We start from the raw sequence: 27,998 nt of genomic DNA, 5'->3' as shown, positions 1-27,998 counted from the left end.
GTCTGTTGCAGTTTCAACTATTTATCAAAGACAGTGCAAATAAAACTTAAAACATGTTTTATAATACTGATCAAGGATTTATTATCATTTGTAATTACATCATTATCATCTCTGCTATTTACAAAATATACAGGGCGTGACCTGGTATTAAACACGTAAGATGCATAATATACTGATAATATGGACAGTTGTATAAACATAAACACAATATTATGGTTAAAAGCTTTACATAAAGTAATAGTAGTAACTGGACATGTCACATCTACATTTCATATTGAACCCTAGCTAAAATGTAATTACAAATAACTTACTATGAACATGATTGATTACTTTCACAACATCTACATTTGTATATGTGTAGTTAACGAATCACTATCACCAATTACACATTCCTAAGACTAGTGAAGATTAGGAAGTTAGGAACATTTTGAACTGTTTCTTATTATAAGAGAAGTGATGGTCACAGAACGCTGCAACTTATCATAAGTTTAGTTATACAATCATGTACAGTTTAACAAACCAATATTAGTTCACATTACTTGCCACAGATAAAAGGATATAGATACACAAGAAAATATTTGAAGGACTCTATTTGCATAGTTCTGAATGAAGGGGTAATCACTTACATCTATGTTATAGACAAATCAATTATGTGTGTCTTTCAGTACTGATCAATTAGTGCCCAGTAAGTTGACACTATTTACCTTGGAATCTGCCACCATATTCTTTTTTGGGGGAGTAATTTAACTTATTTGAGATATCTAGTATTTCTTTCAGTTTTGTCCACTCCAACTTCTTCACCATTCACCAACAATTTTGAAACTATTCCTACCATCAACGGAAACTTTTAACTTGAAGTGTCTGTTCAAAACATGAATGAATCACACTGCAAGAAGCATGAGAAAACACTACAACATAAAATTGGACATAGCAGCAGGATTAGACATTTCCTAATTCAGACTAGGAAATAAAACAGAAATAAACGAAAGTACAATGAAATCGAAAGTTCGGATATATAAATACACCGGGTCGTACTGTCTGAAAGTTCATGGGAACTTACATTTTGTGTGGTCTGAACAACCACTTGCAAAGGTTCAGACAGGACACCAATCAAGCTGCTATTGAAAATACTGTAAACTAGACCAGGAGCCAACACAACTGGAATATCATTCTGAAGTGCTGTGGCAAGCAAGAAAGTTGCAGTAGCTCCTGAAATATTTACAGTATTGAATTTTTTACAAGATTTCAAGCCCATTTCTTGGGACACAAACAAAACAGATTGGAAAACCAGCAGTGCATACAGGGGTCATTCTTTAAGTACAATGCACTGATCATTTCTCCTAATTTCTCCTAATTTGATCAAAATTCGAAATCTAGATGATATTTATTCTACTGGGGTGTAATTCTGCAGAAAATTGTCAAGGAGCTTTTCCTCATGAAAGGACACCATGGTTCAAGAGATTCTACGTTCCTGCCTTAGGCAGAGAGCAGAAGGCTGACAAATTCAATCCTATCTTTTCTCACCCTTGTGTATGTACTGTACACGTACTTAGTCGGGGGAATGACCCCATAAATAAACTGCTAAAAACATACAATTTCTACTTTACAATGATGCAAAATGGCATAAAACACTGAAAATAAGTATGGAATGTAGCCCATGCATAAAAATATAAAATTAAAAGTCCTCAAAATAAAAATAATATCAAAATCAGGTGAAAGCCATCATGGTTAAAGGTTGTCAGAGATATAGCATTGTGTACCAAGCAACACCTATAGGGTTCTTCAGAGGTAGATGTCATTGTCCTTTTGAGCCTCCACGCGAAAACTATGGGGCTGATGTTAATAAGGACACACATTGGACAATGTCAAGAAAACTTTTTCTTTGGTCAAGGAAATTGGAACAATTCTTCAATAATCTCAGAAACTACTTCGCTTTGCAATGAATGCAAAACTGGTTCATAAATGACACAAAAGCTTCAAGTAAAATTTAAAGTTATCTGATGTTGAACGTGTTAAATCAACATCATAATCAGTTCGGTCAAAGTACGACCTACGACATAGAGTTTTAGTATCCCAAATACCTAATTGATTTATACTCAGCATCAAAACAGCCAACATAATCAATTTCCATTTTTGATTCAAATTAGATAAAGGCCCATGCACCAAAAACTTAGCTTGAGAGTCATAGAACAGTTAGGATTGTATGATTAGGTTAAAACAGGGAAGAAATAGTTGTAAGAGGAAGACCATCATTTGAATATATCCTGGACTTCTGTACCAGGCGGTGCTGGCTCACGGTGCAAGCTAAATGAGGGAACAAAACGATCTTCCATCTTTTTAGGAGTCATTTTCATCGGTGGCATTTTCTTGGGGAGTTTAGGAGCTTGTAGTGACTTGATGACAATCTTTTTCCTTGGTCTCAAGGGCAAAGATGGTATTGGTGACAGAGGCTGGAGGTTAGTGGGTGGCTTCTTGGCTCGACCAGCAGAAGACGTTCTCCGGGCAGCTGAAGAGATTGGTGAGGGCGGGCGGCGAGATGCAGGATTAGTCTTTCTCCTCACCGGTGAAGTACCCCGTCTGGCTGGTGAAGCAGGTCGCCGTCTTACTGGGGAGGTTCCTCGACGAGATTTTGGTGTACCAACAACAAGACTTGGCTGTGAGGTGGCTTTTCTGAGTGGAGATGGTGGCCGCCTAACAACCATCGCTGGAGTGCGTTTCACAGTAATACGAGATTGTCTATCAGAACTACGTCGAGGACTGTCAGAGTCACCAATGGGCGTGAAGCCACTCTGCTCAAGGTTAATGACAACATCTGGAGTACTCTTAGACCTGGCACTATGGTCAAGAACCCTTGCCCTCACCCCTCTCGCAGCACCTGACTCAGAAACACCAGATGTCTCACTGCTGGTTGAGCTCCTACCCCTTCGCTCACCACTCAAAGAACCACGACTGTTCCTCTCGCGTCGCTCCCTCGGCCTCACAGCCTCAGTATTCTTCCCAACGTTCTGCAACCTTTCCTTAAACATCTCGACGACCTGACTCTTATCAGACGAGTTCGTAGTTGTTGTGAAAACAGAGTCACCATCCTCTGTACCATCAACAGCATCATTGTCAACACGCGGCAAACTCTCTATGTCTAAAACGGGTGAAATCAGGTCAATAGTCAAATCCGCCTCTCCTTCATCACTGGGCAGGTCATTAATAATATCCGCCATTGAATTGATACCGCCTGAGAGTGGGTCGTTCTCTGCAAATACATAGATAACACAGATTAATGTACTGAGAGACAAGATGCCCAAGTAATAAAAGGTATCTGACTGAATTTAACACCTTCAGCGCCGAACCACGTAGATCTACGCCCAAATCCCCCCCCTTTGAGCTGGTTATCGGAGTCTCATGGACTTCATGAAGAACTACGACATCGCCATCTTCAGGGCACGGCAGGAATTGAAAAGACCAAACGGTCTTTTCAGTTCTGCCTTGCCCTGAAGATGGCGATGGCGTAGTTCTTTCATGAAGTCCATTAGACTCCGATAACCAACTCAGAGTGGGGATTTGGGCCACGTAGATTTACGTGGTTCGGCGCTGAAGGTGTTAAAGTATAAGTTTACAAAGATGTCATCAGTAATGGAAGTATCAGTACAGCTCTTCAACCGATTAGATGTTGGAGCTTTACCACAAATGTACCATGGTGGAGGTCCCCCATGCTGGCAAACATGCAGAAGGTTAACACTATAGTGAAGGCCATCATTCATGAAACAGGGACACGAGGAACAACATTGGTTTTTAAAGCACTGTCTTCAGTTATGCTACCAATATTGACTATCATACAAAGTGCGAAAAGTATAAACCCCTATTTTAAAGTAACAAGACCACCATGCCAATACAGACAAGACTATGTACTACTGAATCAAATCAAAGGAATTCTAAACCAAGGTTGATCAGTTGAAAGTGTTGCTTCCACCTCAGACAGGAGAGGTAATGAACTCAGCACCAGTGAACAAGCAGTATTTCATTAGATTGAGCAAGCCATGATGAGTTACACCACTATGATATTAACAAAAATAGTCTTATTTCCATACATCCAGAGAGTATCTAAAGAGTCATCCATACATGTTTGAAAAACCTTGATGACGTTTGACCAGATGTGCCCCACACCCACAAAGCATGATTCAAGCAAAGGACAGAAACTATGAAAAACCTAAATCTGCCAAATCCTAGAAAATTCTCTTGAATTTTTTAAAGCAGAGTATGATGAAGTGAGAGAATGATGGTCCCTGCCTCTAAGTAATGATCTACTTTCAAACAGCAGACACAAAGAGTGACAACAATTGGTGGTGAGAAACAAGATGTGCAGTTTGGCAGATTACGGTTAGCAGAGACAGAAATGATGACAATGTTCCACCAGTTGGAGAAGAGTGAGATCTTACCTTCTATATTGCCATGCTGCGGGTTATAGAGGGGAAGGATGGTTAGTAAAGCTACAAACACAAGCACTTTATACAAGTGGCCCAACAAACCAATCATCAAAACACGACTGAGCTGAAGTTGAGATGTCGTTGTGTTGGACTCACAGACAAACATATATTTACTTATCACCAAGCCACAAAAACACATACATTCATTCAAGGTTTGATGCTCTAATGCAAGTGCAACTTTGAAGATCAATTGATGTTAGTTTAAATGGTTGACAAGTTTGTTCACGGTGAAATTAGAGTGTTGTTGTCGAGTTAAAACATGACTAATGTAACCAAGACTGTTGTGTGCATGCGTTGTGCGTTTGCGTGACGTGAAGTTAGCATGTCGACAGGTGAGCGGTGTGGTTTCAAGGGATGGTGACTCCTTGAAAAGCACTGGTGAGACATCGATGAACCATGAACAGGTCAGGAAGATGGGATATCACTAGATTTAGAGATCATCTCAGGATCAAGCATGATGACGCAGTTTCTCTCCACTTTGGCTAAACCAAGGCTACACATGTCCAATAAATTGAAAGTGAATAGTGGCTGGCATTTCATCAACAGATTTTGATCCAGTGACAATTGGTAAAGCTAGTGATATTGATGCATTGTTGAATGCAACATAAAAAGTGTTGCATCCATTTCAAAGAAATACAGTAGGGTCAGTGGGTGTATCATGCAAGCCCAAAGGTTGCATGAATATAAGAATCGGTGTTAGTTTGTTCCTTCCATGCAAAATGCAGTCGTAAACTAGATCAATCTTTCAGGTAATTAAGAATAATTGTGGGACCTTCCTAAAAACAATCAACTAAAATCTTTGAAATGGGGCACACACCATTCTGAGCAGATGAAATGTGTTACTTACACCCAAATATTACACAAAATACACTGGAAAAGTTATGGAGAAATTATGGTCAAAGAACTATAGAGACAAGAGAATTCCAAATTTTAAAATATTAAAGAAGAAAAGATTTGGACGAGTTCAATTCATGGGAAGAGTATAAAACTGAGATTGTTACACTTGATGATGAATGTGGTTCATCGATAATAATAAGCCTTTTTAAGCCAGAACCGGTGTAGATGAGTAATGAAGTATTTCTGATGTTTGATGAGTGAAGAAGAGGTTACATCTATTGATGTGGTTAGCTTTGTATAGATAGATGTTACAATAGGGAGGAGGGTTGTGCTTCGGGAATCGGATTACAGCTGAGATCAAATAGACCTCAGATTAACTAAGCATTGTTGTATGAATAGGTGAGAAAGACTGAGTTCCGTGGACATGCCAAGTCATTCCTCTTGAGTGACCTTTACTATCTTGTCCAGGATTGCTTCAAGTCCGCATGAAAGAGGCTGGTAGTGAAGACTAATTCGTTAAACTACAGGTTGTCCCGAGTCCTATCAAACTTGGTTAGCAAGTTCAGGGTCTAAATCTCACCTGTAGCAGCATCTGGCAGTGAAACCGAGTCCATTTCTTCAGGCGACATCAAGCCTGGTGCAATCTCAGAATCTCGCTCATCCTGAAATGTAAACATAATGTTTGAAGGACAATAGATCACAACCAAAGAAATGGTTTCAAGACACTCAGTTGGAACATAGGATAAATTGAAAATTCAGTATGAATGGGTCTCTTTTGATCTTGATTAATATTCGAAAATTTTAAGTTATTAAGATTTTAGAAAAGTCTGTAATAAGTTATTTATTAAGAGGTTATCAAAATAAACCCATCACCAAAGTTATGAAATGTATGACTTGAAACTCAAAACAGAATTGAGAAGTTTGCTAGAAAGCTGGTCACTGCTGTTTCAAATTAGCACAACATTATAGGCACACAACAAATATAAGATGGACGACAGCTTCACGACAAGAGTTAGATACCTTCATGGAATTCATCCACACTTGACAATACCAGAGCTGTCGAAGAGATATCAACACAAGACATTTACTTTACACTCAGTATTGAAAAGCCTAATATCAGACATACACTTTTGGTTTCAAATCCGACCTTTTCCCAAATCTCAGCATCAACATATTTTCATTTGAAACCACCATTCTTCTGACTTGGCCCCATCTGGTCGGGAAGGTTACTTTTTAAAATGAAGCCCTACCACATGCTTTAGGATTACAGTGTAACGGATATAAGTCACACTTACCTTGTATTTCTGTTGAAGGTCAGAGATGTACTGGAACTGGGCCTCGATAGCTGATCTCTGTGCCAGGATATCTGCCAGGTTGTACACCATATTGTGCATAAACTCCTCAGTGATGATTCCAGCCTGCTCAGTCGATGGTGTCTCCTCACATTTCAACAACAACTCCTCTGTCAGGACCTCGACCTCTTGTTGGACTGATGCCTCCAGTTTTGCCTGAAGTTCTGAGCTCTCACCAACCATGTCTAAAGTTCTATACAACCCAGCTAGCTTATTGACCATACCCAATAACTTTGAGAGAACTCGATTGTAGTTTGTTTTGTTAACTGAGGATGTCTCGTGTGATTCAATGCGGCTCCACAACTCATCAATGGAGCCATTTTCAAACTGACTTTGCACCGGGGAAAGCGGTAACAGAGTATTGCTAGATATCAACTGTGCAAGATCGTTGATTTTCTTTTCTTTATAACTGTCCACCATTTCTGTCATGAGTTTTTCTCTACTACGTAACTTTGTCTGTGCGAGGTCCATCTCCTGATCCAGAACACGTAACTGCTCCTGTTTCGATGTGCAGTTGACCAGACTATCACGCAATCGGTTAATACGCACGGTCAGTTCAGCTTGAGCCATGGCCTTGGAGACTAGAGATGTTGCCTGGCCATAAACACTCCAGTCTTCCTCATATAAAGAAGGAGGGAGAAGACTTTCAAGTTTAGCACCAACTTCAGATTGTGATCGAGATATAGCGGCTTTGATTAACGGATTGTCAGCAGAATTTGCACGCGACAACTGATTGGGGTCAGACAGTTCAGATATTTTGGACTCCATGGATTGAATTCGATCATGGAACACTTTAAATTCTTTAACTTGTTGCTCGCGAATAGTAAACATAGATTCTTGGTATTCCTTCATCAGAGCACTCTTCTGTGCTTCCAATGTAATGTTTTCAGACAACACCGTAGCAAGTTCAGGCACAGACCTGGCCATGTTATTACTCCTGCCAGAAATGTTTGATTGTTTCTCACTCCTAGTTTTATGAAGTGCATCCTCTAGACGTGCAATTTTCTCATTCAATTCCTGCACTTCTGCAAGCATACGATCTCGCTCGTTCCCCCGTTGCTGTTCTATTGACTGGAGTTTTGAGACGGCAATACCGTGATGTATCATACTCTCAGAGAATAAACTAGCGTAGGAATCAAGTGATCCTTGTCGTTTCAACATCATCCCACGCGACCGCTCCTCATCAAGGGCATCAGTCAGATAATCTACCGTATCTTCCAGTTCACCAATTCTCTCTGTTGCTAGCCGCAACTCTTCAAAATACTGATCTCTCTCTTGAATGAACTCTTCCCGCCAATGGCGATTAATATATGAGGCTTCTCCACCAATTAAGGACTTAAGGGCAACATTTTCTGCGTACACGTCCAATTTTTCAGCATTGGTCATATTTTTGACAACTTCAGGAGTCCTAGGTCGCGACCTTGACCTCAGAGGTTCTTCCAAATGATCAGTCACATCCTCCCCAGCCATTTGTAACGTTCTCAATAGCGTCGTCCTATTATCCTTAATCGCTGATTCTTCACTTTGGGCATGGTGAATCATGTCAGTCACGGTTTCTCGGATCGCTTCCAAACAATCGTTCAGCGTATCTGCATTGTCGTAGGATTCCAATCCGTGTAGAGATTCTGATAAACGATTTCGGCAATCCTGCAAGACAGATAATGTTGACTCGTGTGTTGATATAACTCCTCGCAACGTTTGATGTCCTAAAGGTGGGGTTGAAGCATGTGAAGACTGGTGGGAGTTTTCATTGCTCTGAAGGCGTGATGTCATACTCTGCAGACGTTGCTCACACTGCGCCAGACGTTGCCGGACATCATGCGTCTGCTCCTGAGAAGCAGGCGTGACATCCTCCTCCTCCTCCTCTTCATGTGATGAATCCAACATCCCCAAGACTTCCTTCAGCTTAGCATTTGATTGCGCCACCTTGTCATGCAATCCCTGTATCCTGCTGAAGAACTGATTCGAGTTATTGTTGTCATAATCCTGGCCATCCTGGAACAAACTGATCGGTTCAAAAGTGCCATCTCTATCTTGTTCACTATCGCTAACTCCAGGTGAAGACACTGTACTACACGAACCCTCCTCCTGGGATGACATCCCCTCATCTTCATCTTTGCGGCTGGACAACTTGAGTTCCACAGATCCAATTTGATTTTCTAACTCCTCTGCTGTACTCTCCTGCTGGATTAGTTCCGTCTCCGCCTGAGCGATTTTCTGCTCCACCTTCAAGAGTTCTCGTTCGACATCTTTAGAATACCCAACTGCTTCACCTCTCATCGCCACGGCCATCTCTTGCTTCCGACGTTTCTTGATTTGTTCTTGTCTCAGTTTCTCCACAAGATCGTCAATTCTTGCACCATAAGATTTGATCTCACCGTCATACTGCTCCATGAGAGCTCGCACCTTTTCATTCAGTTTAATGTTCATGAAATCTAACTCATCGCATTTATCCTCGTTCTCCTTAACCTTTGACCTCAGAGATTTGATTATGTTAATGTCTGAGGAGTAATCACTGTCTAACGATCGCGACTGCTTTTGCTCCACGAAAAATGTCTGCACGATTTGATCCATTTTGACTGGCAGGACTGCACTACTTGGAATATCAAAGTCAGTCTCAGTAGAAACATCAACTGATTCCGTTCTTCTTTCTTTATTCTGTTGTCTGTTGGCACGGTGTTCGGCCTCAACCAATGCTGCCTTGGCATCAACAAGCTGGTGCTCCAAGTCATCGATCCTATCGGACAGATCCTCACAGTCCTCTGTCCGATCTTCTAAATCTTCTCTCAACTTGATAATGTCTTCTTCCTTCTCCTCCAACTGGTCAAGTAGCGCCAGCTCATGACCAGTTTCCACACCTGCTTTCAGATCATCATTCTCAGCCAGCAGTTCGTTGTATTTCTTCAGCAGCAGCTCACAGTCACCTGATTTCTTGGCAACCACTTGTTTCAGGTCCTCAATCTCTGCTTCCTTTTCATCAGACTCTGCCTTCTCCTGATCAAGTTCATCCTCATGTTCTTCCAGCGTTGTCTTCATGTGCTCCAACTCTGACGTCAAATCCTCACACTTAATAAACATATCTTCAAAATCATAATTGCGCTTCTCCAACTGTTTCTTCAAATCGTGAATTTGTTCATCTTTTTCATCGACCCGTGATTTCTGCGAGTCAAGGATCTGTAAACTGTCTCGTAGGGTTGTCTTTGTGTCTTGTAACTCCTTTGACATATCATTTGACTGTCTTTCAAGGGTCTGACAATCCCTTTTGAGTTTGGAAAGCTCAGAGTTCAAACTCTCAACTAGCTCATCCCGCGTTTGTAAGCTATCCGTGTGCTGATTTTGCCTGCGACTGCTCTCCTCTAGAGCAGCTCGCAGATCCTGAACCTCTGTACTGACTGCGTTGTACTTATTCATCATATCAGCACACTCCCGATTCTTTCTCTCTAACTCCGCCTGAACTTTTGCAAGCTGCGACTCACGTTCCTTCATCATCTTTGAGTCTACCCGGTTCAGCTCAAGAGATGACGTCTTCTCCTCCAGTTGTGCAAGGATATTTTCATACCGCTTCGAAAGTCTATCTGACTCTGCACTTTTCTTTTCAACCTGATCCTTCAAATCAGAGATCTGGTCATCCTTTTCACGAACCTGCCTCTTCTTTTTACGAGAATCAGTCCGATATTCCTCCAACTTTTGCTGCGTTTCGACCAATTCATTGTTTTTATCATCCTGGACATCCTTTAATCTCAACATATCATTTTTCAAAGATTCAAGCTCCTTTTGTAAATCACCCGTTTCACTACCAGCACTTCGTAATTGTTTCTTTAGTTCAGAATTGTCTTGTTTTAATCCCTGAATACTGTTCATGAGTTGATCATTTTCCTTTTTCATTCGATCTAGTTTTGTATCCATTGACGCCTTTTCATTGATCTGTACCGTATTTTCAAGTTCCAGTTCACCAATCCTCATTTCTAACATGTTACATTTTTCCAAGAGATGAACATCGTCATCATCATCATCACCATCTAATTCATCTTCTTCCTAAAAAGATAAAAAACAATAGAAATTTAAAATCACTTGCATATTACTACAATTATGCACCTTCAGCGAATTGTTCAGGCAGATAAGACACTATTGCAGGATTTTTCACTGGCCTCGGCACAGATACTCCGAAGCAAGGAAGCTTGTTCAAAAGATGAGAAGCAATTGAAGAAAAGTGACTTTCTCAAGTATTGAACCACGGCAATCCTATGACAAGTCCAACATCTTTTAAACCATAAGACCAAACAGCCTCTGAGATTAGTCATCGGTTAACTTACCTCTTTCTCCTTTTCTTTTTTAAGTCGTATCTGTGTCTTCAGGTTGATGTTATCTTTATGAACTGAGAGTAACTCCTTTTGAGCACGCTCCAACTGGTTCTGAAGAGATTCCACCTCGGTTTCCAGCAGTTCCACCACAGCTCGCTCATCCGTTGATGACGCACTCCTGACACTCATGTCCAAAACCTGGAAAGAAGTGATAGCAGACGTTAGCTTTCATTCATAATTCTTGAATAACATCATCCTTCATATTCGAGGCTAGTTTGCATAATCAAAAGAAACCAAACTAATATGATGCTTGATAAGTCCAGACCACCTTTTTGAAGGGCATTAGTCTGTTAGACATGATAGTATCTGTATATTTGTACACTTGTAATTGTGTTCAGTGTTAAATATTCAAGAGCAACTTACAACTCTTTCCTCTGTACTTGGTGGAGGAGGCGACTTGACACGGGAACCAGACCTTGACCTCAACTTATCGAGTTTCTTCTCTATCGGTGACTTGGCTAACAATCTCGTCTCAGGTTCTTTCAGTAACGACAGGCTGTCATTGCTACCATATTCTGAACCACTGCTGTGATGTCGTGAACGGAATCGAGACGCATCCGAGCGTCGGCGATGATAGTGGGAAGAGTCGTGCTTAGGAGATTTGGGAGAGGGCGCAGCTTCACTGTTTGTGGCAGAAGATGCTGCCACCTCTGGTATACTCGTCTGACTACCACAACTACTCGTTTCATCCACCTGTGCCTGCCGTAACGTCCGTGCCCGCCTTGACGGCCTATCACTCACATGCTCTATTGAACTACGTCTCAGCCGGCGTTCTGACAACCGTTCAGACAACCGGTCAGACCGACGTCGTGCTGCTGCACTTTCAGTTGGTTCGATAGGCGATTTATATGGATCAGTAACTTCCGGTTTTCCAAGCTTCACGCTGTCAACAGTATTCCTACGATTGAAATCTGATGGGGATTCATTTTCAGACACTGATTTCGACCCAATGTGGGGTAGAGTTCGACGTAAACGTGCCCCAGAGCGAGTGGTCTTTGGTGATTGCGTGTCCGATTGTGCCGGAGAGGAGACAACGCTGCCGGGTTTCTTCACATACTTGGTCAGTGCTTGCACCCAGTTGTTACGAATCCCTGATGTCATCGCGGAGAGTATGTAGGAACCGTTTCTTGTCTGGAATAAAAGGTAATCATTATTCTAAAATGATTCTGTAGGCAACATCCAACTGTTATCATATTTAACATTCACAATGCCAGATCAACTGCAGACCAAGGCACATAGAAACTGATCACTGAACAGGCTTGCAAGAACTTAATGATATCTTGTCACCTTGTACAACTCAGTACATTCAGATTGTCATTCAATGCTATGTCATGTCATCTTTGTTGCTGCAGACAAGTTTTCCTCCTTCACCCTAATCTGTCCAGGGAACTATCACCTCAATGTGACAAACAGGTCTAGCTCTAGTTGAGGCCACCACTTCAACAGCTGATCAAGTACATACCCGAACTTTGAACCCATAGTTTTTCGTGGCATCTACTTCAGCCACTTCATAGCAATAGGAGAGACCAATCCTTCCGTCAAGAGTGTTCAACTCTTCCGCACGCGAATCTTTGAAGTACTTGAGCGCATCCCCATGAAGAACGAACCAGTACTTTGACCATTCCTGCAAAAATAACGAAGAAATATGTAGCATCTCAAACCATAAGGATCAGTGTTCCAAGTAAAGTTCTCAATATACTCTGCGGTGCCTAAACCATTACATTTTCGAGTAGAGTTCCAGAGAGGGTAAGGACAAGGGACTTGCTTGAAAGAACTTCTTGACTAATAGTTTGCTTAGCAAATGATATCAAATCTAGTCTTCAATGGGGAGGCAAAGAGGTCAAATGTTAAGGAGCATCCTTCTCATGATTGAGTATATAAGACAGCATGAAAAATCACATGGTATCACTTTTTTGCCAATATACTAGCTTTGCCTTACCTTATCTGAGGCTCCTTGTTTATGTAACCAGCCCTTCTTCAGGCATGCACCATCTTCTGCATCCATCGATTCCTCATCCCTGTCAAACCTTTTCTCGGGAACTTGTGGGGCAGGTTCACTGTTCTGAAGTTGGAAAAACCAAAGATTACTGCAATGGTTTATTTCATCTTCTTTATCATTGAAACCAAGTGCATTTACAAAACCTTTCACCCAAATGTTCTTTCAATAGCTTGACCTAAGGAAAGGCTAGTCCAGAATGTTCATGAAAGCAATGGTTTTGCACAACAATAATTTCATGAACATACACAGAAGGCTGTTCCGTAGTTATATAGAAGTATGCTTTGAGCATTTTGTTCTTCAAATTTTACCTTTGGGCTCGTCTTCTCTGGACTAGGTCGTGACTTCTTTTCGGGACTTTGAGGCATCGTATTGGCATTAGCGTATTCAGAAGCCAGACTTTCCAGGCCACGTCGACCGTATTTAAAAACAGTATCAGGAGGTGATGGCTCCCGAGCCATTCCGTTTTTCGAGTTATCACCCTGAAAACTTGAGCGCCGCTTCAATGATGGCATATCGGTTCTGTTCGTGTCCAGATATCGTATCTCAGGTTGTGTCTTCCTCCTCTCATGAGCTCTTTGCCGATCTGTGTAGTCAACTTTTGATTTAGGGACACCAGCAAGCTTAGCGTAGTAACTCGACTGTGGTTTAGGATTCAGTTGCTCATCAAGAAGCGTATGGAAAAGAGTTCTCGGTTTTTCAGGTTCATACTGTGAGGAGGAAGGTGACGAAAAGCTTCGCGCCCTGACAACTTTATTTTTGGATACCCCAGTGTATGTGTTCTGTGGTGATAAACTTGATGACCCAAGGCCATTAGGAGATGCTTTGTACCAATCTTTGCTGAGGAATTTATCGGTGAGATCGTCCTGAGAGTTACTCGTACTACACGTAGGCAGGTCATGCAAGCTGTTGCTTTTCCGAAGTCCATCATGGTATCTGTCATCGTGTTTGTGTTTGAGGCTGCGGACTCCACGATAACTGACAGGGGGAGTCAGGTGCATAGCACCAGCTGTAACGTCATTCAACCCATGATCACTTTTTGAGTGTTTGAGGCTACCACCAAGGTTATCATTGTCTTGGGAGGAGTTAGAGCTAGGGTACTGATCGTACGATCGTGGCTCTGGAGGAGACTCATGTTGGAGACTAGTACTATGGATAGAATCACGCAGAGGTTCTCTGGTTAGCACCGGTTCCCTGATTTCAGCAAGTGCTGGTTGAAGTGTTGAGGCAAGAGCACTCTGTGATGCATCGACTCCTGGAAGGTCGAAACTGTTGCCAAATCTGGCTGATGAGAGCAGGGGTCGCGTTGGCCCAGATGAAGTGACTGGTTGACTGTGTGACAACGTCAGAGGCTGAAAGTAGAAATCAGAGCAGATTTTGTTAACCTTTCATTGTTACAAACCTGAACCACATCATTCATAGACTTAAGTGACATAATCTCAATGTATTATCTTCGCTCATGTTCCCATGTAAACTGGGCTTGCTCTCTGGTGCAACACACCCTCATGTTCACTAGCTCTGTACATGTATACAGAGAGAGTAATGTAAAGCCTACTGGATTATCGTTTTTAAGCTGTAGCTGTATTGCCACTGATCTGGAGAGGGAGACTGCTACAAAACCACAGGTACATCATCCCCGATCCTTCAAATAGCCACAATCTTGCTGTGTGCAAGCTGGCGGTACTTCCTTACCTTATGTGTTGGAGTCGGTTGTGGCTGTGAATACGAAGGCGAAATTTCCACTGGTTTCTTTGAAGGTGAGCTGGGAGTTGGAGGAAGCGTCCTCTTCACTTTGGTTTTTATGCTTCTTGGATACATGACTAGTACATCATGCCATCTGCAATGAGATGAAACTACTACAATGTTGATTTGAAAAGATCTAGCTAGTTTACCTCAGCCATCACCATCATTAAGGAGAAGTCAATAACTTCCCCACAAGCATCAAAAGATAACTTCAGTCAAAACTTGGCCCTCCTTTAGGGTTCCACCTAACTAGAATGCACAACAGTGAAGTACAACCAAGTCCATCAGGTAGTGCCACCTGGAGGCCATTAGAGAAACACTTTATCAATACGTCAATAAAGCTTGTAATTATAACAACATAATCTGTGACAGCTCCCGATCAATCTTGTCACAAATGATACGCACAGCTTTATGATATTGACAAACTAATGCCGGCGACGTCTGATACATAGTGATACTGTTACCACTTGAAGGTACATCAATTAAACATCCTGCCCCAACAACTATATGTGACCAGTCACAGCAAAACCAGCTGCATGTTGCTCCGAGCTTGGCAGATGAGACGGACTGGTTGTTCATATCAGTGTCGTCTGCCTTTGGTAAAACCTGAGTACATCAACTTCTTCCACTGAAATCAGAGTTAATCCTTTGACGAGTGCTGATGTGAGAAACCCAATACCCACCTATTTATCTCTTCTCTGCTTGTTCCCTTGACGTAGTATGTCTTCTGTGGTACGACAATGGCTATGGAGAACTCGTGACCGCTTTGTTCCTCTGCATCAAAGACATCCTCACATTCGTTCATGTCCATGACACCCTGTGGTACGGTGCCCACCTGAAATGAGATAGAATTATGGAACATTAGTACAAGTATCATAATGACAGGTACTTGTAAGAAGAAGTACAATTCGAAGCAGTGGAGTCAAAGCAATTTTCAAAGAATGCAAAAACTGGCCTTAGGAGTGTGTTGCACCAGAGAGCAAGCCCAGTTTACAGTGGTCTGATCAAGTCACTCGATCACAAAACGACTCATCATCTTGTCTTGAGGCTAATGGACATGAGGGGACAGAAAGACCAGAGCAGCGCTGTGCAGGACACCCTTCCTCAGCCAAGACTGACTGGAGCAGATTGAGAGAGAGACAGGCAGGGCAGAGCATATACAACAGAGCGAGAGTTGACATAACATATGCTACAGTGGGTCATCAAGTAACATTTTTTCATCAAGCAACATTTTTGCATTATTTCCATGATACTGGCAATACATGTTGTTATTGTCGAGTAAGTCTTACTTATGATATAATGATATAGATTTTGTTATCGTTAGGTCAAATGATGACAAAGAATAGAGACTTTTGGTCAATTAATTTCATTTGAAAAACAATGTAACAATATTGAATTAATTATCATCAATACATCATGATGCAAATAAGATGAAATTCAATCAGAGAACCTGTTTGACCTAAATACCTTAAATTCTGAGGAAATAATTAGTATTCATTACATTGGCAACAGCCAAAATTCATATAATTTGGGCTTGAATACATCTGTGATGTGAATACACAATGGTGTAATAAGGACTGCAGATTTATTTTTACCAAAGTATCATCATGAATTGAATGAATTGCCATTGGCATCAAGTAGCATTCTGTCATTTTGCTTTTTCTTTATTTTGACCCAAGTGGCATCAAAGTGCATGTTGTGTTGGACGGCTAAATATCTTCATCTCTTTTTTGCCAAGACTTAGGGCAGAGAGTTATTGGGAAGAATTTGCTTGAGTAATTTTCATGTGAGTGAAATACCTATCATTTTGTACACAATGTTTTAATTTTTAACGACCTCCATCGATACCGACTTTGACCACTAATCACCACTATAAGCCTACTTCTTTCACATCACAGTCCTGATTTATGGCAAGTATAATTTATTCTTGATTATAGGGGTCTTATGGCGCAGGGGGTTATTCACTGAGGACATACATTATGCACCACCACATCAAAGCCAATCCAATTGACACCTACTTCTTTTTATATCCCTTTTCATTACACTAGAGGAACCGCATTCGATTTTCATAAATTCCAATGGATTTGGTAAAGTCTAAGTCTCACCATGAATATGCTATTGTGTACGTAGCAATGTGACAGTGGTTGGGGTGCGGCCCGTAGTTGGTTGAATTACAATAACTCGCCATGTTGTCCCATGTTGCAGTGACTAAAATCGCTTGTCTGCACATCGCTAAATAACTTCCATTACTGTCCCTTTAACTCGCACCATGATTGTCCCTTTTTGTTTCCCTCACTGTTGATGTAATCATACAGGGCTCCCCCTTGTGATGATCACCAACAATGGCTCCAATAATGCCAATTGTGGCTGTTTAATGTAGCGTAAAGAAGGTTAATGTTGCCCTGCACTGACCCAAAACACAACTCCACCAAAATAACCCCTTATTATTTCCATGAGGATTCCTGTGCATAAGTGGGTCCTTAGAGAAGTCAGATCTATTGGGTCAGTGTTGATCTTGGTTACAATGCCAATGGTTCAATACTGGTTTCCTAATTCATTAAGGGCACTGCTCTTAGAGACCTGTCTTGTTTGTGAACTGCTCCGTAAAAAAAATACTGCCGCAGGTTAGGCCGCCAAAATCAATTCTAGCACCAAAACACAGACACATGTGTGTCACTGGGAATGTCATACTCTGTAGTCTAACCTCCCTTTACGCACATCTTTGTCAGGAGGACACTGTCTCAATAGGGACAGTGATTTTGGTCCGAAATAGGTAGTTCCTATACAATATGACCTCTGTAACTAGGGCATCTATAGTATAAAGGAGGGCATTTGTCTGTCTCAAGGGTAAATAGACAGGTTCTACTGTACATGTAGGTCAATTAGCTCTTCCGCTTTCTGGTGTTCACCTCAGAACCCATCAATCGTCTGCACTTCAGACATGCCCAACTCTCAAGTGCTTTGCATTGAATGATAAACATGTAAATTTGACGGAAACCAATAGTGAATAGGCTAAAGTCAGAAGTGACAGAAAGCTATCCACCACATGCCATGCGCTAGTGCCATCTATCACAAAAACAACTTTCCATTCACTATGAAAACTGGTATGAAGGCACTGAACAGCATGGGACTGAAAATGGTATGCTTACAATCCAATGTAAGTACATTGACTAACTTACAACCCAAATGATAAGAATCGGTGGGCATATAAATGAGGGTCCTAAGGGGCACAAAAGCAAATGCTGTAAAACCGCAATGGAGATCTTATGCATTGGCTAGATTAGTGACTTGAGATTGCATGAATTCATTCACGTCGGTGGTCAAATCAACCGTAAATATCAAAAATTATTTTGGTTTGTTCACTTGGCAAAGACAAGAAGTTGAAGAATCACTTTCTCAGTTACCAGTGTGGTCTTTTAGCCCTCCGAGAGAAGCAGCTATAGCTATGCCTTCACCAACCATTCTGCTGGTGAAAGTGTCACTGAATGATTCTAGTCATTATCACAGATGCAGAGCTGATGAAGTTGATAACAAGTACTGCAAGCTTTTAACAACTTGACATCATAGAAGTCCACAATAAGTAGCTTTTATTGGCAATCTATCCTGTTTGGAGCAGACAAGAATGATAATGTTAACTGGAGTTGCATTCCAACATTCGTCTGCCGACACCAAGACTGCCTCAACAGCACTTGGTGCTGGTACAGCCAGGCTGATCTGCAGCAACTTGAGTTTTTATGATTTTTTAATGGAACAAGAGCAAATGTACCCATCTCACAACTTTTCAATGTCAATTTCCATGCACGTTCCATATTGTTGTGAAGTTCACATAGTCTTTACAAGGAATCACTGCTCAGGCTACTGATTATTCTGGTGGCAAGTTTCAGCCTCTGTACAGTTGGACTAGGGATTCCCTGGGGTATTGCATGAAAAAACATACGTATCAATAATTCACCTTTCACCACAAATATTTCATCAATGGCCCATTTCTTCTTCTGATCGCTAAGCATAACTTGGGCCGGCTTATATGCCATATGGAGTAAGTATGAACAAGTTTAGGTCATCACAAATTCCCTTTAAAACCATTTGGATTTGTCCCCACTACCCCCTTGTTGACCAATTAGGTAATATCTGTTCTACCGGGAGTTGTAGCTCTTATGGATTAGAAGTCCATTCCTCAAATACACACACCTCAAACCTTGTAACAACACAAATTACTTCACCCACACACCTCTTGCTTTTTATCGTTGACAAAACCTTACACTGTCAGGAAGGCTTCTTTTTTGGTAGCCACATATTGAATGAGACATATTAAAATCGTTGAACAGGAATAATTATGGTAGACTTGAGGCATCCAATACGTCCAAATTATGTAGACATCTTAAAAAGACCTTTCCAAGCAAGAAATGTCTTTTTCATAGACCTCTCCGTGTGATGGCATGACCGAAGACATGCAGTCACCTTTGATTGAGTTACTTGAATAATCTACTACTAGTACTTTTGATACCAACAACACTTGTGGCCTGTGAAAGATGAGATTATTAAACCACTAGATTTACCTGTCTTCTTCTTGCAGGCCGAGACATCAACTTAAACTTAGACGGAAGCATGACGACCAATATCGTCAGTGCAGTCTGATGAATTCTAAATCTCTTGGAATTAAAGCAAACCGGCTTAACTCAAGTACTATGGATTCTCTTAGATATCAGTCACAGAATTTTGATTGGTGACGAACTCTGGGTGAAGGTCACAAACAAGGTGAAGGATGATCAAATATTCCAGTAGCGTACTTTTGACAGTATCAACTGACAAAAACGATCACGAAGTCATGAACATGATGAAGCTGCAGTGTTATCGAAAGAAGTGTCTTAGTCCTAACATAGAAGTCGCTCTAGAAGTAAAGAAACCACTGAAAATGCTCTACATCCCAAATCTCCTCCTATGATGTCCCTTTTATCAGAGAGGAGGAGGCTGCATGACTGCCTATTTGAATCACCTCCATCACAGCCAACATGAACACTAACGTTGGGAGTGTCAGCGCATCCCACACCTACAGCAACTGAATGCTGATCTCCCATAGAATTTGATAGAAAGTGCAGTCACCCAAGGTGAAAAGGTGAGATTAGACCAATCAATAAGATTCAAATTAACAAATCAAGCCAAACAGACATCAGATATCCATCTCAAATCCACCGACACAGAATCAATGCATTCTAATCACTACTATTTCTTTGAATTAAAAAACACGAAGTAATTTTTGCAAGATGAGCAGAAAATTATTTTACACTCGTCGTATTAAACGAAGGTGATGCCAAGAGAAGGCATCATGTTGAGTGACCAATGATCTCATCTTCCGACACCCTGTGTCAAAGAGTTGTACGCCCTCTCAAGATATCTGAAACGTCGTGCCAGCAGAAATTGCATGGTGAGTTCTCATAAGTATAACTCAACTGAAAGAAAGGAGATGAGTCTTGAGGGGCAGGAAGCAGCACCTACCCCCATACAACATGTTGTATCAGTCTTCTCTAAACAAGACATCACTTGGTTTCAAAGCTTGGCCTGTTATTCCAATACCGGAACTCTTTACTTTTGAACATGCAGCTAATGCTTTCAAGGAATTTGCAAAAGTGACTTACATTTTCATCCACCGAGTAGGTGAGTTCGCCATCGTCGTAGAGAATGAAGAATCTTCGCTGCCACCTCTGGAATGAGAAGAACGAAGAAGATGAGATTTAGGGGGTACTGCATTCTACTGGGGTCGAAGAAAAGTCCTATAGCCAGCTTGCTTGGAATGATTTGTGCAAAAAGAAGACACCATTGAATGGGTACTAGTCAAGTCAGGTTAGGTCTATACAGCCCTCAACATGGGTCACGGAGTTAAGATCATCTGCTCTGGAGGGTACTGACAGGGTCTTTGCGAGCAAGACATTATCTTCTGCTGTGGAGCACATCGACACTGGCACAGAGTCTTTGTGAGCTAGACATTATCTTCGGCTGTGGAGGATACTGACAGGGCCTTTGCAAGCTCATCAGACTTCATCTGATGCTACTGATGAGGACTTTGCCAGAGTTCTTGCCAGCAGTGTTGCCGTAGAGGACATTGAATTAATAGTTTCAGCTCATCAGCCACGATACATGTTGGTTAGGGTTTGCATGCTGAGTTTCAGACTAATGGAGGACAAGAGCAGCATTCTCCCCCACCCCCTCCCCCCACTTCCATGACTTCACCTGCCATGACCAAAAACCACAGAAAACATGATAAAACGCCAAGTGCCTTTGATTAGGACAATTCAGTTACAATTATCTTTGTGATTTTATTTACTACATCAACAAATGGTTCATCCTAATTACATGTAAGTTATGACCAATTGTGAGGATGACAAAATAATACCATGGATCAACTATTCAGGTTATGGGCAACTATGTAGTCAGTTATTTGGTAATCTGTTGAACATGTTGAAATAATGGTGAACATTATCGATGATTTCACAGCAAAAGTGACGATGAATGCATTCAAGTGGGAGACTGATGCATCACTCAGTAATTGCTACGATATGTCACCAAATCTAAGAACTGATTGGAAGAATGGTTTCTACCATATAAGGTGCAGACCAAGCAAATTGGCCCAACGCCCTCCCACTACGCTTTCTTAAATTGTGCTGATGCATTTCACACAAAGCGAGTCTTTTAAATTGCAACCTTTGACTTTCTGTCAGATCATTTCATTTCAGATTGCAACGTTTACGTTTCTGTACATGATAAGTACGGCTGAACTTTTCGCCTGAATATTTTGGAAAATCGTAAAAGCCTCAAGATATACAAGGCCTTTATGCAGTATAAGACTACATACATAGTCTGATGATACGTGCATAAAGTAAGTACATGTGGGCTATGCATACCTGAATTTTGATTTGGCACCAGAATAATGTGGACATTTATGGGTGAGTGAGCAAGTAGCTTAGAGCAAATTCTTCCCCTGTGAATTACAGAATAACTTAGGATAACTGTAAGTGTCAATGAGATACCGGTACATGAAAACAAACTGGTAGAGGTGGTCTGTTACACAGAGGCCCGTAAGATATTCCTTTTGTGGAGGTGCCCATCAACCGGCAACTTGACTCAGTACATTGTTCATGATGTAAAGAGTAGATATTAACCAATTTCTACACACAACAATGGTTGCTTCAACAATTACCTTACTTCTTGGGCTGGTGGCTTACTTCATTTTGATGACTGATATGTACAAACTACCTCTAAGACCATTATCATGCGTCTCATTGGGAAATAGAAGTATATTAAGCCCCTTTTTCATGAACATGTGTCATGTATGTTGGCCGAGTTGTCTGTAACTACCAAATCGAGCGTCAATTTGAAATATTTCGAAAAAACTAAACTATCAACTCTAGCTCTTCCAAAACACAATGATAACATGCAATAGGTGTTCATGATTGGAGATCTCTCGTTTGCGCAGCACTTTACCCAGACATGTCATGCTAGCACTGACAAGGATCTGTCCAAGTGTAAGTGAATTGGACATGTAATAGTGTGTCACTTGGGTCTATAGACCTACACTTTAGTCAAGAACTACAAAAACTACAAAAACCCTGGCTAGAAATGCTACCAAGGGTGAGTTTTTTTACCTAACTTTAAGTCAAGCGATATTTTTAAGCCAGTAGATTGGTTAATCGCCTCGAAGAATCAATATGTACTTAATGGAATAAAAATGTTTAGTATGAAGTATAAAATGTAACATGACCAATATGTTTTGAAAACTTTACAGCGAAACCCCATCAGGGCTGAATACAGTGGAACCTCTCTTAGCGAACACCTCTCTATTAAGGATAACCTCTCTATCAAGGACACTACTTTTGAACTCAAATTGGTTGCTTTCATTTAACTTGACATCTCTCATCAGGATAACTCATGGCTTATGCCAGGAATTATAGTGTAATTTTGGCTGTTAAATCAGGACAATCAGATTTTTTGAAACTCATTTTCAATGTCATGATTTTGATGAATCCAACTGATAAAGTTTGGTACCGGCGGTGTAGGCAAGGACAGCCACAGATCATTATTGAACTGGTTGAACAGGGACATCGATCAACCAATAACAAAATGGACAAACCTGCTAATTAGTAATCTCAAATCGAACTCTATTATAAAGTAATCAAAATATTTGCCCTGGTAAATTATTGTATTGATCTCAATGGAATATGTTCTTTCAAGGACAAAGCTACCAACCACTGAATGGGAATGTAACAGTACAATACTGGTATAAGCTTTTTTTATTTATATTAGCCTTGCATTGTACACAGCATGGATTATGAAAATGAGAATTTGATCCTGGATAAAACTATGCTCTCTGAACATAGATATCTATACATACATGATCAACTCAATGATAAAACACTCCAACAAATAATGTGTAACGGCATGAAATCTTTTTTCATGAGGCGAATCTGACACTCAACAGATGTAGAATGTCAGATGTCATTGTTGCTCAAACATGGATCAATCAGCCAAGAGTTGCTGAAATAGCACAGTCATGACTAACTCTCAAGTTCTATTCATTATAACAAGATTCACGTTCATGTACATCAATAATTTTGACAACATTTAGACTGACTTGAGCAATGGACAGATTGAAACTAAGTTATTTGTTCAACAATGTTATGACTGAGCGATGCGATGCCAGTGTTTGGTACCCATTGACAGAGAGCATGGGGTTTGGTCCAGGTACTATGGTGAGTGCAGATACCAGGTTTAGCAAACTGGCTATAAACCGCTATAGAACTACAAAGTGTAAAAACAGGACAGACTCGCTGCTGCTTAATCATAGGCCTACAGTCACTTTTTTACCTCGAGAAAGATAGCGGATGTCAGGTAACTATAGATGAAAGGGATGCACATAGCTGCCAACAGCTGCCAAGATTTGGAGTACAAGTACAAGCAATAACCCCCATACCGCAAACCTGTGGGGCAGCAAAGCAGCAATCATCCATTTGCCGTCAGCTATTGGAAGAAGGTACTACCGTTGATCAACAAAATAGCAGCAAGGGGAGGGGGATGTCATGGTAACCTCCAGTGGCCTGAGCAATTTGTAAATATTGTGGTGAAACTGTGGGTATTTTCGTTAACCATCTTATCATTCCTGATATCTGAACAGTTGAAAATATGAAAATGGAGTTTCATTATGATTGACAGAAAACATTCAACTACTTGAATTGGTACTTACAGATAAAAGTGTCTTCACCAAAATGGAGAAAGTCGTCAAAAAGCTCCTTGTTGAGAAGGAAAGAGATCACATGGTCCATGCAGTATTCTTCATGAATGACCGTAACATGAATCATAACTTGAATACACAGTTTATTCAGTATGAAATGCATATACATGTAGGTCTCGGTGTAGGTCATTCATACACAAGTTGGGACATGAAAATCACCGTCACCATATCATAGTTATAATAAAGCCTAGGCCACTTGGTAATATTAGAAATAATCCGAAATCCTTTCTTGGCAATAGGGGCAACAAATCAGCATTATTGTTTGCACATTGTTTAATATGAATTCCATTTTTCATGGCTCAGTTACCCAAATAACTACCATGCATTACTTTTAAACAGATTTGAATGCGTTTGAATCGTTTTCTGTAGACATATTTAGATATTTTCATTTCTAGGACAGAGCCACATACCCTTTCTACCCACCCCTGTTCAAAATTTGCTAACATGGCTGAAGCACTGTGAGTAATGAACAAGAGGCTGTGGTTTGGTTTTCCTTTTTAACCATACATGGGCTTACACAGGCTACTGTACTCAGAAAGTTGAATGAAAGTGTTTTTCTTACATGAATGACCAGGATATGCCTGGTATTCTCAATAGAATAATGGAATCAAGTAAAATGTGTAAAGGAAATGTTCAATCATGACATGCATGATACCATTGTTGTAACAATAATACAACAGGACACAGTGACATTTTGCAGTGTAATTGTGAGAAAGAAGAATAAAGAAAGAAGCCAACCAAATATATCCAACTTAGGGAATGAGGGACTTTTATGTGCTATATATTAAAAATGTTCCAATACAATACAGAACCTTTTTGTGGATGAAATTGACATCTATGGGCTGTCAATCTACTGCTGGCACTTACACATATAATAGTTGCTCATAGCTGAGAGATGCATTGTTCGAAGCTTTTTAAAACAATTAAATGGGCCTGATGATTATGAGACTTAGGAGAGGCTTGACACAGTTTCCTCTTTGTAGGATGTTCTCCTGCAGACAAACCGGAAAAATTCACCCTGTACGGAAGTCATATAGGCCTAGAGAACAGATCGGAATGCAGTTTTGATTATCTAATTTCATGCAATCACTGTGTGATGATTATCATTGAAAACTGTTAGACATTAAAAAACACTATCATGAAGTATTGTCCGACTACAAGTAAAATTACATGCGGTCACTGATTTATGTCATAGTAACCTTTATCACTCATTAGAAAATACTATTCATAGCAAAATTATGCAAACTAGCGACAGATTGTATTGCATGCATAATTCAAATCACATAATCCTTATAATATATTGATAAAGAAGTTGGACTCATGACCTGATACTAATAGAGTTTGTCCCGCATGTAACAGTCACTTTAACCATCAAGAATTTCAATGACAACATAATTATCGGAAAAAAGTAATAATTACACCATTGATGTTTTCAAATGAATAACTGTGTTTTGCCTGGCCTAATTTTACTTAGGTTATGTTAGCCCAGATCTAGTTCTTAGTACACATAAATATTTTGTAACACACAGCTTTTTTATTGAATCTTTACTTCTGCAATGATTTTCATCCCTGGCTGAAGAAAATCCAGGCATTTTAATTACATCCTTTGGAACACAACCTGGTTTCCTTAATTTGGGCTTATTTTGCCATGATTTCATAGACTGCCACGACGTTAATATTAATGTACTGTACATGTACATTACTTTGATACTGTCATCTGAATCAATAGAGAATGTCCCACTAACTGAACAAACTATTATCTTTATCATACAGATGAAACAACCATCCCATGAAAGCCGTACCACATAAGACACTTACCTCAATTAATTTTAATGAGACAATTGATTTCTGCTAAAGCTAATGTAGTGTGATCCATATAAACTTGAACTAATCATGTGTATCACTGCAGAGATGGTTCAGAGAGGTCCCAGGAGTCAGGATAAGCTGTTTCCTTGACTAAGATCACAAAACCAGAAAGTACAGATGTTGCCAATATTTGGATGGCAACTAATGTATGCAACTTTTTACAGTTACCAGTCCAATTTGAGGCGATCAACATGCTACTAATACCGGTAGTCAGAAACCCTGCATAATACCATTTTCTCTCCAATTTTCTTCTTAATAGACTCAAGGCTTTTTCTAACATTAAAAAACAACAATAAATGAATAATCCCTACATATATTCCAAAATCCAAAACCTTATTCTTTTTAAAAAGGTTCAACATCAGCATTCTTTATCAGCCAGAGAACAACTTTTCTACTGTCCATCTGAGGTTTTGCTGTGTCAGGAATGAGGTATAAAAGCTGGTTTTACATGTAAATCTGTATTCAGAATGTTGTGATCGATAGTATATACTAAGCAAGTTCACACATCAGGTATGTAGGCAGAGCTCAAGCTCGGTAAGAAGAGCAAAGGCCCTTTGAAACAAGCACAAGGCCCTCAACATTCCAATGTACATGTACTGCTTGGCAGTCCATTTCCATATCGGGGTACACCATCAGACTCTGTATTATCAATAGGCTTGCACTAAATGATTTTCATTAATTTGAGGCATGCCAGCTGTCATAGCTATATGAACCCTAGCTAGGGGACTCAGTTGACTTCAGGAGCAAGTTAGTCAATTTGGTACCACCAAATGCAGGGCATGACTACTGGTAGATATATGAACTCTGGCTTCCTTGCCCATGTGAATTTTTAAGAAAGCCTATCCATCTTGGTACATTTAACTGCTTCAAGGGCAATGTTCTCCATGAGCAATTGCCTTGCAGCTGTTTCTATAGCTGATAACAGATTCAAAAGTGACTCATCTGGAAGTGGAAAGCTGGACCACAGATTTCCTAAGAGCCTTCAAGGCAATGATCTGTTCATCCTCTCCATCAATTCATACTTTCAACACGTTTCTCACACTGCTCATGAGTCACCCAGGCTCAGGCTGAACCCCAGGATGGATTTGTATACATCAACCTCTTCTACCATGGAAAGCCTCAACATTATGAAAGAGTTCCACAAATCTTTTAGCTAGAAGTTACAAAGCATCTGTCAGTGTCGGTGCTATTTTTGAGATGACCTTATAATACACCTTCCCCCTCCTTGCTTTCTGGAGAGGTACCAGTTGCCAGAGGAATTGAAATTGAAATTGAAAGGTTGGCCTACGACAATGTACGAGCAGACGAATACCACAGGAATAACACCTAACTCAAGTGTGACTATAGAAATAAACTTTCAATGCCTAACTTACCCTTGCAGTTAGATCTGGTGCAATAAAGAGGTATCCACATTTTGAAATTTTTCTTGCAGCCTGAAACATGAAGGAGAAAACCTTGATACGAGGGTTCAAATGACAGAGCCGTGAATTATGTTGAATGTAATTTTACATTACTCTGATCATACTGTGATCATGTAAACTATAGGCATATAGCCCTTTTATTTGCCTATCCATGATTCAGTTTTTGAAGAGTATTTTTCATAAAATTTGTATAAAATTCACAAGAAACAAAAATTAAATCTGCCGCATACTTTCATTAGTTTCAAAACGTTAGTAAGTTTTCTTCGAAAGGGCCATACTACCCGACCGGACTACAGGCCACTGCTTGTAGTTTCAGGGTGACAAGCCAGAAGCTACATACACTAGGCCTATTGTAGTTCAATACACACAGGCCTACCGCAGTACAGTGTACACTGTACACACCACAAGCAAGAGGGCAAAAGCACCCAACCGAAACACTTTGTTTACAAACTTTCTACCAGGTTTTCAACTGGTGAACAACTTCCGATCGCCTTCAAACTTACCTTGCTACATTCTAGGGCTGCCGCACTATGTTCATGTTTAGATTTGAAACAGACTCCACACTTATTTTTGTTAAAAATATTAGCCTCAAACTTCTTGCACTTTGCTGCCATTTTGGACTGGGGCTTGGTTGCTCGGATAGTCCCGTAAGTGTCGCCGCCTC

The 27,998-nt window shown here is 40.5% G+C and overlaps 1 protein-coding gene across 4 annotated transcripts; it reads right to left on the bottom strand.

Annotated features, from left to right (window-relative positions):
- Positions 1–73: 73 nt before the first annotated feature.
- Positions 74–27,958, bottom strand: LOC135494866 (protein outspread-like). Of its 4 annotated transcripts, XM_064783200.1 has the most exons (15): positions 27,838–27,958; positions 27,287–27,346; positions 20,401–20,466; positions 15,451–15,602; positions 14,717–14,861; positions 13,336–14,376; positions 12,968–13,090; positions 12,491–12,652; positions 11,392–12,159; positions 10,981–11,166; positions 6,611–10,702; positions 5,896–5,977; positions 5,326–5,348; positions 4,431–4,446; positions 3,224–3,247 (listed from the first exon to the last, which is right to left on the bottom strand). In XM_064783200.1, exons 1-13 carry the CDS (start codon positions 27,946–27,948, stop codon positions 5,335–5,337), a joined length of 7,002 nt encoding a protein of 2,333 aa, XP_064639270.1. In that variant the 5' UTR covers positions 27,949–27,958; the 3' UTR covers positions 3,224–3,247; positions 4,431–4,446; positions 5,326–5,334. The 4 variants fall into 4 exon arrangements, with proteins under 4 accessions (XP_064639248.1, XP_064639254.1, XP_064639261.1 ...); XM_064783184.1 differs by lacking the exon at positions 5,326–5,348 and having other exon boundaries at positions 3,067–3,247; XM_064783191.1 differs by lacking the exon at positions 4,431–4,446 and having other exon boundaries at positions 3,121–3,247.
- Positions 27,959–27,998: the final 40 nt, after the last annotated feature.

Source organism: Lineus longissimus, chromosome 1 (assembly GCF_910592395.1).
Source record: "Lineus longissimus chromosome 1, tnLinLong1.2, whole genome shotgun sequence".
Taxonomy (NCBI): domain Eukaryota; kingdom Metazoa; phylum Nemertea; class Pilidiophora; order Heteronemertea; family Lineidae; genus Lineus; species Lineus longissimus.
This window is presented reverse-complemented; position numbering and strand designations above follow the sequence as displayed.